Below are 12,298 nucleotides of genomic sequence, written 5' to 3'. Positions count from 1 at the left end.
AGTTCATGCAAACTGCCCCACGACAATTAACTTGTCAAAAGTTTGTACATTTTCCAAGTGGTTAGGAACCAAGAATCCAGGATTAAGAGCAGCCAGACGGGTAAGAGCAGAGTCAGGCTTCACTAGTTCCACCAACAGAAAAAAAACCTTCTCCCAGAGACCTTTTTTAGTTTGTTTTTTGGATGAGTCAGGATCTTTGACCAAATGGTTAGAAGCATCCTACCACCTAAGAAAAGCACCCCAGCTGTCACTAATTTGGGCAAGTCATTTGACTTCTGTGTACTCATCTGTAAAATGGGAATGACAACTGCTGACCACTTTTGTAAAGCACTTTGAGATCTATGGATGAAAAGGGCTCTATCTAAATGCTATCATTGTCCTCTGCAGATTCTTGATTTGATGCAAGGAACATGGCAAAAAACAAACAAAAAAACCCTTGAATAATCTGTTTCAAGACTGTTTCTTATTGTGTTACCTGCTGAAACTGTTCTATTAGATTGGCTCAACACAACAATGCAGGCAGATTGAATTAACAGTGTTTGAATGCAACACTGGATTTGCACTCAGTAGTTCTGGACCATTTCTTCAAGTTCCAATTCCCCACACAAATGCTGTTAGAAAACCCCATAGCCACACCCAGTTGCGAAGAAACAACAACTCTTCTGTACTTGTTGAGATGTAGCAAAAGAAAGAAAAGCTAGAATAGCCCTGATAAAAAATCAAAATTTAGGTTGGAAGTTACATAAATCAATGCTATTGGCTGCTGATGATCTTTCAAGGGAAAGTGACCAACCACTCTAGATTAGTGGACTCGAAGTGTAGAAGAAAATATTTAATCTAAGCAAACAAAATATAATTGTATAAACTGGGGTTTTCAGAATTTTATTTATACTATTAACTAGAGAGAAAGCATACATATTGTAGCTGTCATACAGTCAATACATTTGCAAGTTTTTCTACTTTAAATTCTCTATACAAAGTCATTGCCAATTGATGAGGTCATTGATGGCATCGGGCTTAAAATAACCAAGAGGTATAAAAACAAGTTTGTCATCTTGCCCCGAGTGGAAATGGTAAACAGATACAAAAACTGGATCCTAAATACTGATGTCATAATATACATGATTTAATGGTATATGCAAGTTATCACTTTTCAAATTAAGTATAAACAATCAAACTACCCATTTTAGTCTGACTTTTTTTCCTTTGTATTTAGGTCACAGAAGTCAGCAGTAGTTATGAAAATATGTTCCTACCATTAGATATTCATTATGTCATTTAATTGGCAATTTTACAGGTCGGATATTTCATGTTCTATTTAAACTGAGTGCCAGCACTGAAAGTATCCACTCCTGTTAGTGTTTTAAAAATTGTGTGCCTATATAAATAAAAATCTAAGACATCTTTTTAAAATACAGTAAAGGAAAAGAAACATTTCTTTTTCCAGGCTACTTTTAATTATTACCAACAACATACTCCTAATTTTTGGCAGTTTGTACCCTTCAATCTGGAAAACCACAGCAAGATCCTCATCAAGATAAAGAAATCTCTGTTGCTAGCGATTTGTTCCCTAAAAGAATTAAATGCAAGATTTCAGTAACTTTAAAGTTCTTTTAAGGTAAATGTTTATGGTGATTAGAAAGAATTTTCAGATATAAATATATATATATATATATATTCTGCATACAAAAGGGTCTCATGGGGCTCGTCAGCAAGTTGCCATAATAGAGCAGATCAAAGTTACCAGTGCTGTGTTCAATCCCTTTGAAAATATCCATATAGGCTTTACTTTAAGCCCTGAGCCACCTGTTGTGACAGTAAAGTTCTGAAAATGTAACTTGAAATCCAATTTCTGCATGTTCAGTTTCTTTCTGAAAAGAGCAAGAAGGCAAACACATTTTTAAAACCTGGTTTTAAAAGATTAAGCAGAACAAAAGTAAAATATATCTTCAGGTTATAAACAGAATTGTATTTTACAATCCACCATCCTGACAATATAACGGCCCACAGCAGTGCGCAGAGGGATCTCAGTCCAGAGGTTGAGGGTCTGCAATAGGCATGGTATGAAGTACTTCATCTAGAAGCTGGAGGGCCCGGTGTAAATGAATTTCAATCCAACAGGGTGTTTCTTTGATGCTCTGTCTTGGGTAATCAGGTCCCCAACCTTTCACAAAACTCATCCTGAGTATGCATAAGCGGCGAAGATCATCTACGCCGATTCCAGCAGCAGCCGACAAACCTAAATAAGAGGTTTTGAGTAAGTGTTCATGTGCATTTAGTTGCCTCAGACATGCTGTTTTACGCAACACCTAGCCAATTCTACATAGTAACCTGTTTGCTCAGCTGTTCCTTCATGTACAGTTCTCCCTCTCCACAAACCATACCAATCAACATTTCTAGATCTGTGCTACAGATATATGTACCTGTAGCCTGTGTAAGCTTCCAGATACAACCAATTAGCCTGAAACCAGTTATGTGATGCAAGCCAGTCTTAAAAGCCCATTTTAGAAAGTTAAGTACACTAAAGATACTTATGTCTGGAATTAAGTTAACAGTACACTGTCAGCCTTATGAGAAAGTATTGACAATTCAATATATAGCTGTGCCATCTTGATTCACAAAAGACACAAATCCAAATTAAACAAAAGCAAGCAAAAAAGGACTTCCAAATTTGTGTATGTAATTTATCCAGATGCACCTTCTATGTACAAGCACATGTATGGAGCCAATCTCAGTTTTTTCACTTCAACATGATAACCTAACAGGACTGTACAAATGGTGTTGGGAAAGCTCCAGCATCTACTGCAGTTTATTTGCTGCTAACGTGATTTCTTTAAAATATTTGTAGAGCGGGGTCTAAAGCCATAATTGTCATTTCAAATGTGCTATTAATGAGAACTGTTTGTATTTCCATTTTAAACCTCTATTTCAGTGAATTTAGCTTCGCAATAAACATTTCCCAACAGTGTAAGGTTGGTACAGACAATAGATTGCCTTCTCAAGGAAGATTTTTTCTGTTTAAAATGTTTAATGTTTAAAAGCAGACAAAAATGTACTCCATATTTAAATAAAAAAACCTTACCCAAATTATTCTGTTTCTTTTTTATATTGTTTTGTTCATGTTTAATGAAACAAAAGAAAAGATGAATATGGCAAGTGATCATTAAATAGGACTGGTGCTTTCTGTTAATAAAACAAGTTAAATGTTGTGGCCAAAATAATTTTCAATGTTCTCTGAAATGGCTTGAAATATCTACTTGCCAACAGCAATACGGAAGCTAGAGAAGATTGATTTGCTTAAGTGTCCAGCATTTTCAAAAGTCTGGCTACTTATTTAGGTGCCTAAATATGGACTTAGGAGCCTAAACTTAGGCACCAATTTAAAAAAACAAACAAACTTTCCTCTTAGCAAAATTCAGGGCAAGCTCAGTGACAGATCCCAGCACCTTCCTCCAGAACAGGCTTCTTACATGGCTGTTTCCCCTAGACCTCAGTGATGGGCCCCAGTCTCTCCCCCTCTCCCCCCACATTTCTTTGGCGGCTGACTAGTACATTTAGTTCTCTCTGGGAAATTTTTCACACTCTGTTTTAGGAGGGGGAGATACAACTTCATTTAGAGGAAAAGAGTTATACTGTTTGACCTTTGTGCCTCGGAAGCAGCGTACTTTGTCACACTGCTTTTATACAAATTCTGCAGCCCCGTTCACACCCGGAATTTCCACAGACTTCACAATGGGAGCTTCATGTGCAGAGAAGCTACAGAAATGGGTGCTTTATTTACTTAATAAAAATAAGAGTAAGTCTGAAGTGTGAATAAGCAGAGATATAATATGGTCCCCATTCTCTGTAGGGTGTTTTTCCTTAAAAAGAGCAAAGCAATTACTTAATGTACTTACTGATAGCTGGGGCTATTCCACCTACTGATCCTGGTCCAGGGATGTTTCCAGCTACTGCTGCAGCCTGGGCAGCAGCTGCAGCTTGGGCAGTAGCAGCCTGCTGCTGCATCTGACGATGACACTGGCGTAAATCAAACACCTTTAAAAAAATATAAGTCCTGCATTACATCGATTTATCTTAACCACTGAGGGAAAGAGTTCATAAGAGCCAGTGCTATCATTGCTGTTATGTATGAGATAAATTAAAAATCGTAACACCACAGAGTTACGGGCAAGCTTTTACCGACTGAATTTTTATTTCTAGAACATATAGGGGTCAAAAAAAATCTATCCATTGTTTTTACAGACTCTTCCAAGATTTGAGCACTAGTAGCTTTAAAAAAAGCCCAACACATTGAGGCCCTGACTGAATCTGAGTGGGCTAAAGAGGCTACTTGTGTAGATCAAATTGCAGGATCAGGGCCTAAGATTGTCATAAACCGACAAAATCCAGGAGAAGGTCATAGCTTAATACTTAATTTAAAAAAGCAAGGCATATAAATGAAAAATTAGAAATGTGTCCTCCTAAACTTTGAGAGTCCCCATCTGCTTTTGTCACAGCCTTGTTGAAATATGGAAATTTACTTACACAGAATACGGACACATGGTAGGCCTCAAATTAGAACAGCTAGGTTTCAGTTTGTGGGCACACTGCTTTTTTATGATCAGACAGGTTATTGAAATACACAAGAATTCTGCTCTCAGAGACTGAAGGTTTCTGCAGTGAATGAAAGAAATCCAGAGCTCTGGGTATGTTGCCCAGCAAAGTAGTTTGGTTTTAAATCTCGTTTTACCCTGAGATGTACGTAAAGTGAATGTTCATTTTAATGTAGGTTACATTTGAAATCTTGCAGAAAAATATACGATTTTGTATAAAGTTTGACTTTTGGTGGATTCATTGGTTCAATATTTCCATGTCCATGCTTTTAAAAAAAAATTAGCTATTTTTTCAAGATTTTAATATTACATTTCAAAATATCTTTTTTTCCAGAATGAGAAAAATAATTGGACCATATTATAAGCTTAAGGAACCAACTTTTTGAATTAACTCATTTGAACAAAAACTGCTAAAATGCAATATCACTGCTAAGATAGCTTGTGACAGAATTATGAAATGGCTGATTGCTTCCATAACATCTAAATAAACACTGCCAATTTAAAAAGCCAGTCATCAACAATAAAACGAACAAAACTTCATTGGGCACTAGTTAGAGACTAAAACAGTTTTTGTTTTTTTTTAAGTGGGAAAAAATAATTTAGGTTATTTGGTTTACATTTCTTTCAACACTTCATAAAACAATTTCTTTGCCATCTACAAAGAACAAATTCATTTGTTATTTCCTACAACTGTCATCCAGGATATTCAAACCAACCTTTATATATGCACTTGGGTAAATCTTGTGAACTGCATCTCCTGGTGCACGCCCTGCTTCTCTATCCAAGTAGTAACTCTGAACGAAGACTGCGTGGTCACTGAGGCACCTAACCCACACGTCGCCTTCACCTTTACATTCCAACTGCACCCCTTTACCTATGTGCAACCTTAAAAAGGGAAAAAGGTCCAATGTACTTATGTTCACAAACTACACACTAGAACCTCCTTAAATGAGCCATACACAAATCCTAAGAGTTCTCAGCAGTCCACTACACCATAATCTAAATTTTAGGCTGTAAAATAATTTACCTAGAAGGTGAATAATTAACTATTTTTCAAAGAATTGGGATTGCTGAAGTCTTAGCAGCAGCAGCAGTCCACTGCAAGCTATGCAACAAAGCATGAAGGTATATCACATCCACTGTATAATGAGCACACTGCATTGTACATGTAACATTAACTTTATGGAAGTAGCAGCATGAATAGGCAATGTAGGTCAAGGAACATTTAAAGTAATTATATAGACATAGAATCTGCATTCCAAAACTGTATCTCAGCAAATACAACACTTGGGCCTCCTATTTCAGCAGAATAAGGATCCACACTGACAAGTGTCCTAAAGTGTTTGCAGCGTTGCTGTAGCCATACTGTGAGGTAATAGCTTTTCCTGGCCCACCTTCTGTTGGTGAAAGATACCACCTTTCAAGCTACACAGAGCTCTTCTAAAGTCAAGTGTACAGTCCTGCGTTAGAGAATAGCAGTGTATACATCTTTTGAAGCAATGCTTCAATACAGCAACATGACCTCTTGGTGATGTCACAATAATGCACCATATTTTAAGCTAACTAACTATAAACACTTGAAATTATTTTAGTCCTGTTGTACTCCTGTTTGTTTCATGGGGAAAGGACTTTATCACTAGCAAAAGAGTTCCTGAAGGCCTTTTTCTGCTCCTTCACCAAAACTTAAGTGTGAGGTGAGACTGAAAAACAAGTATCTTTTTTCCATTTGCCTATGATGCTCTAAAGAACCTGTGTGCTTCACTTAGTCTAATCTTTGCCCTTACCCTCAATAGATTAAGTCTTCTCTCCCCAAGCACAAGGACACAAATTGTTCTTAAAATTATGACAACTTTCAAACACAATTATATAAACCAACAAATGAAATATGCCACATCAAGGGGCACACTCCTGGGCCACTCATGCACTACTCAGATGGATGAACGTACCCAAAGTGTGAACCCAAAGGCCCAGGAAAACACAAGCTGTATCGTATCAATCAGAATGTACATAACGGAATTTATATCTTCAAAAGAAAGATATATACCAAAATCTTGAACAATAAATATAAAATACAACCAAAGTCTGGCATTCCAGAAGACATGCAAAATACCTTGCTCTTTCAATGGCTTCTGTTCTGTGTACATTAGAAAGCTGGCCCAGGCAAAAGCGGTCTCCTCCAGAGGGGTCCACATAGCCATCAACAGTAACAACTGGACAGCTTGAAGGGACTTTAAATGTCTCCCCAACTTGCACATCCATTTCAAAGTAAGCAATTGAACACCAGTACTCCGGAGCTAGAGAAGACAAAGAACAGGCTGAAATGTGCCAGTAAAAATCCTGCAAAACCCTGAGACACAAGTGTTTAGAACTTTTACCATTTGTACTTGCAATTAAATTTTCAAAAGTGTGTATGTATGTAAGAAGTCAGTAGTGAGCTTAAACGAACACAAAATTGCCTCCGCTTTCAAATTTTTATGTATCATTTACTAGTAAATGTTTTGCACATTAGAGATGGAACAGAAACACCTGGGCAGGAATGAGGTCATGGTAACTTAAGCTTGCAGCTGCATTTAAAAATTATTCGAACTGCACCTCAATGTCAATTAATTTGCATATTAATTATACTTTTTATATACAGATAGTACAGGTTGATTTTTAGGAAATTAAGACAGAATCACCGCAAATTACTAGGAGAAATACTGTTTTTATCATAATAGGACAGACACAAAAGCTTCCAGTTTTTACAAAAACCCTTACGGAACAAGTATTTCAGACTTATGTTTATGAAACAATACTTAATTATGAAGAGTATGGATCATTATAAAAATATGAATTTTTATATAAACATTGAGGTCTTATCACCAGTTAAATTCAGCTTTCAATCACTGCCAGTTTTCCTTTCGGTGGTAGAGGCCAATGAATGAACGAAAAAATAAGTTACTGTTTAAATCATACAAAATGATATAACCTATGTGATGGACAAACTGTATTATTGTAACGTTACCATACTACCTTGCATCTGCAAGTTGGCTAGTTTTCTAGGTTTCACACCAAAACTGTACTTGCTTAGATTCTATTAATTGCTTAAACAAATAAAAATCTGTTTTTTCTATTTAAAATCCATTCTTTGAAAGCGTGGGCCTTTAGTTTCTGGAAATACCAACAGTTATCATTCATCCATTTTGTTCCATCTCAGAATGTATTATTTCTTGTAACATATGCTTGGCATAGCTTTTGAAGTAGGTGATACATGGCTTTGGATCAGGCCCATACGGAATACATTTAATTTTCCATTATACTTTGAACAATTCTTCAGAAGCTTGCACTTACCAGGATGATTTGATATAGGAGGCTGGAATGCAAGTTCATTGTGAACTGGCCCTTTAAAAAAAAAAAGCATGAAGTTTATTTTACATGAAGACACAGATTTATGAGTAATTTTGTTTTGGTAGAGTCCACAGTGTGCTAGGCACTTTCCAAACAGAGAAGAGGGTATGGTCCTAGCCCTGACAAGTTCATTCTAAAAACAGAGATCAGCAGAGAGGTTAGTCTTGGCAAAGCATAGTTAACTTAACAATTTGTTTTAATTTTCATTATAAATTAGCTATGCTCCTCATAGGCAGCACAGCAGAAGTACATCTTTAGAAGGGATTAAATGTGCCGTTTTACAGATGAGTTCGGGATATGCATCATGGACAAAGGCACAATGGCTTCTGGGAGAAGATGACAAAGTTGGCAGACGTCAACGGATGAGACTGCCCAAAGTGAGAGGAGCAGGAGGCCAAGGAGATAGCCCAGGAGTACCAACATCCATTTTTAGAAAAGTCAAGGTATTAAACTGGAAAGCCAAGTCAATATTGAAAACATTTATGAATAACGAGCACCAGAAATATTTTTGAACTCCAGTACTTCAGATAAACAAGATGGAGTATGGAGTGGGAACCAGGTAGAAGGGAGTAATATAAAACTTAATATCAGAGTCTAAAATATGTTTTGTTGATACAGGAAAACTGCCAAAGTAATTTATTGCAATAAGTGATTTTAACTCCCCCTCAGGAATAGAGTGCAGAGCATAACCACTGCAAATAGAATAATTTATAAGTACAATAATAGGAAATCCAGAATTATCCCAGTGTTTAGAGATTATTGAATTCCATAATAAAGGAGGACAGGCAAAATTAATTTTAATTTTTGTTCTTTTCTCACCACACTCCTTGCTCTTAGATAACCTATCTAATCTGCTATACCTTTAGGCTCTACTGATTTCAATCAAACCTACTAGATTACAACATGGTAAAACAAAAATCAATCTATTTTGCCTTGAGGCCAAGAGCTAACTAGTAATCTTTAAAGAAAATCCATTTACAGGTCTGTTTTGTAGTAAGTGCAAACGTACGTGCCAAATGTCCCCATGAATTGGGTTGTAGTGGGGCCAGTCAGCAATGATTTTTAACTTTTATAATATTTTTAAATTTTAGTGCACATAAATTACACTTTAAAAGAAATGCCTAAGTACTGTAAGTTATTAAGAAAATGAGACTTTACTCTAAATATGTTTCTAAAGGATCTGAAACAGGAACTTGAACCAAAAAAGGCCAAATATTATTTCAAAATCTACTTTTGGACCAACACTCAAGGTCAAAGGAAGCATTTACAGCCAAGTTATAAAGTTCTATAAACAGAAGCTAAAAAGGGAAATACAAACAGGTTTTTAACTGCAAAACTGGATGGTGCCATTATAACAACTAAAATTTTAATCTGCTCTCACCTGTTTTGATGCAGCGCAAAGTACAGCTCACCAACTCTCATGGAGCTTTCGTATTTAATTGTCAGAATACGTTACACAGTAATTATAGTTTTATAATTAATAGAATTTACGTGTGTGGGGGGAAAAGGTCACAAGAGAGATTAGATTCTGCCATTATGCTACAATGACAGCACAGAAAGTATAGCAATTTGAAAATCCACAAATGCTTACAGTAATGTCCAGGGTGGGGCATAGGTGGGTGATGCTGAAGATGCCCATTCTGATGGTGAGGTATAGTAGGTGTGTAGGCTGCCGTTCGACTTCCAGTCCAAGTCGTTGTACTATCTAAAAGAAGAAAAAAAGGACTGGACTACTTCGCATTTAAGGGAGCTTACCCATGTCATTTCTATTTCTTTATTTCTCCTGAATATTTATTAACCGGTTTTAGAAAACTAAAAAGAATGCATGTACGTTTATACTCACTGTGATGGTAAGTAGCTGGCTGAGCTGTAAACCCATTCTGCTGCGTTCCTGGCTGAGGCCCTGAAGCAATCTGTAAGAGTCCATCACTATGGCTACCTGTCAATATACTGGTTGGCTGACCTGGTAAAAGAACATATTTCCCATTCATAAATATTCCACAATTTTATTGTAAGAGGGAAACTGCACAATCCTACTGAGGAAAACACATCCCAATTATCAAGGTTATTACAATAAAGCTGCTAGAATTTAAGGATATATTTCTTGCAGGAAAGAACCTTAGAAAGCTGCAAATAAGATACTTTGTGCATCAGCTAATTTTTCTTCTATTCCGACAGCGTATTGTGTGTCATATCTTATGACTGGGATTGCTCTGCACATTTTTATTTGCTAACAGGAAAATGGATCTTTGTTTTACTCAGATTTTGTTTTGGATATTTTCAATATAGGGAAAAAAGAGAAGCTAAAGGCTTCACTTGAAAGATACCGAAAAAGCAACATGCTTCACGCAGCCCCAGAAACACTTATTTTCAATAAGATTTCCACGGACTTAGAAGAGGGATCAAAGACTGAAAGGAAATGGAGACTAAATTATCTTCACACTCTTCGAGCAATATGATACTATGGCGATAGGAGCGATACAAAACCCAAAATACAAATGGTTTTTCTAGGCAAGGACTGAGGGATGTTACCAAGGTAGCATAGGGATCTTTGCATACTGCTACTTCCTGATCGGAGTACAGAATGATTTCATTTTCTAGGGCTATGTGATAACTGGTTCAATTGAGCACTTCCACACAGCTAAATTCACATAAAACATTTAAGAAAAATTAGATATGGCATACCAACGTGTTCATGAGGATTTTAAGAGAGTCTGCAATTTTTACAGGCTTATTTTTCAAGTGGTTCAATTAGTTTTTTTCAAAAAAGTTAGAAGAGAAGGTGTCCTCAGCTTCAGAAAGTTTAAGAACTACTACTTCATATATCCAGTTTTATTATCCCTCCTGCTGATTTAATGGAATACTGAAATTTTCCATTCCCACCCCAGTTGTTCAATACTAATGCTAGTACTCCTCAAGGAGTCAATAACTTAAACAACAACACAACAATGAACAGTGTTTGGAAGGGTTTCTCAAGAAGTGTGTATCAGTTTTTTGTAGTTTAGAAAATTCAGTCAGTGTAATGGGGGGGGGGGGGTAACAGAAAAAACTGATTCAAATTCTTGGCTCCAAGTAAAATCTCATTTTAACATCTGAGATCAACAGGCCACCTGTGACTGGAACAACAAAGTGAGGTATTAGTGTATTTACTTTGATAAAATAAAAGCAAGTTTCCTATGCAATGTCCACTTTAGAGAAGATCAAATAGTTGTGCCATTCAAGTATTCTGATTTTATATTCCAGATAATCTAAGTTTCTTACTTGTGGAAGCCACAGGAATGTTGGGAAAGTTGGTGGTGCTGGTAGTGCTAGACTCAGTAGGAGCTAACATAGCTGGGGTGCTGTAAGTCTCAGTAGAAGCCCTGTTACTTGGTGGATGCTGGATGGTCTGGACTGAATGGCCTTCAGCTGTAGATAAGGACTGTCCTTCGAAGTCATGAACATATTCATCTTTCACCAACATACTTGATGGAGCTATGAAGAAATAAAGGTTTAAATCCTTAAGCATGCATGTGCATTTTGCTAATTTATAGGCAAGTATGTGGAGCTGCTCCACTTCCAAACAATTACAACACTATTAAAGCTGCATTCTTGGAAAAGCAGTTTAGGCAACCATCTCTGACCTACACAGACCTTGTACAACATTGTGGGGCACGTTCTCTAGTTTACAAATAAATAAGCAATTCATCCAGTAGCTGAGAACTGTAAAAAGTAACTTTATAGCACACCAAAGAACAGTGAGCTCAACTTGCTGCCTCTGAAATAACAATTTCGTTCCCAAATTATGCATATTCTAACACCATGCTGGTTTGTGTTCATTAGAGTATGGCTGGAGGGGGTGAGAAGAGTGGAAATGCACTGTCAAGCACTTTAACTTACATTAATGCAATACTGAAGTTACAACTTTAAACAAGCAATTGAGAATATGCAAACTCCTCATAATAAACTTAATTCAGCAACACTGCACATAAGAAAAACCCTCTCTCTCCTCAAGCTACTTTTATGCAACACCCTTTGGAAGTGTGCAAGCACATGGCAAGGCACTACAGAACTCACTTCGTATTTAACAACTACTAATCCAAAATAGTATCTGTGGCTAGTGTGGGTGAGTTACAATTATATGAACACTAACTTTTGCATTCTGTATTTAATGTTTTAAACTAATTTTTTACATTGCATTAATTCCATGTTTGTTTTTGGTTTAAGAAATGTCAAAGGATATTAAAATATTTTCCTTTTGTTCTCTATCAGTTCCATAGCTGTAGTGAGATAGCAGCACAAAAATATAATTATGTAACCAATACATACCATGTATTTAG

The 12,298-nt window shown here is 36.5% G+C and overlaps 1 protein-coding gene across 2 annotated transcripts in view; it reads right to left on the bottom strand.

Annotated features, from left to right (window-relative positions):
* Positions 1–853: 853 nt before the first annotated feature.
* The window catches only part of SMAD4 (SMAD family member 4), a 30,889-nt gene continuing 19,444 nt past the window's right edge, over positions 854–12,298 (bottom strand). The window contains exons 5-12 of one of the 2 annotated variants that reach the window (XM_073343556.2): positions 11,241–11,453; positions 9,823–9,942; positions 9,571–9,684; positions 7,923–7,973; positions 6,703–6,886; positions 5,309–5,477; positions 3,897–4,035; positions 854–2,239 (exon numbers count right to left, since the gene is read on the bottom strand). In XM_073343556.2, the coding sequence (XP_073199657.1) occupies positions 2,028–2,239; positions 3,897–4,035; positions 5,309–5,477; positions 6,703–6,886; positions 7,923–7,973; positions 9,571–9,684; positions 9,823–9,942; positions 11,241–11,453 (1,202 nt within the window). In that variant the 3' untranslated portion in view covers positions 854–2,027. The remainder of the gene's footprint in view (positions 2,240–3,896; positions 4,036–5,308; positions 5,478–6,702; positions 6,887–7,922; positions 7,974–9,570; positions 9,685–9,822; positions 9,943–11,240; positions 11,454–12,298) is intronic. The other variant, XR_013635761.1, reaches the window with a different exon arrangement.

Source organism: Lepidochelys kempii, chromosome 5 (genome assembly GCF_965140285.1).
Source record: "Lepidochelys kempii isolate rLepKem1 chromosome 5, rLepKem1.hap1, whole genome shotgun sequence".
Lineage (NCBI taxonomy): Eukaryota > Metazoa > Chordata > Testudines > Cheloniidae > Lepidochelys > Lepidochelys kempii.
The sequence above is the reverse complement of the archived record's forward strand: the minus strand, read 5'-3'. Positions and strand labels throughout refer to the sequence as shown.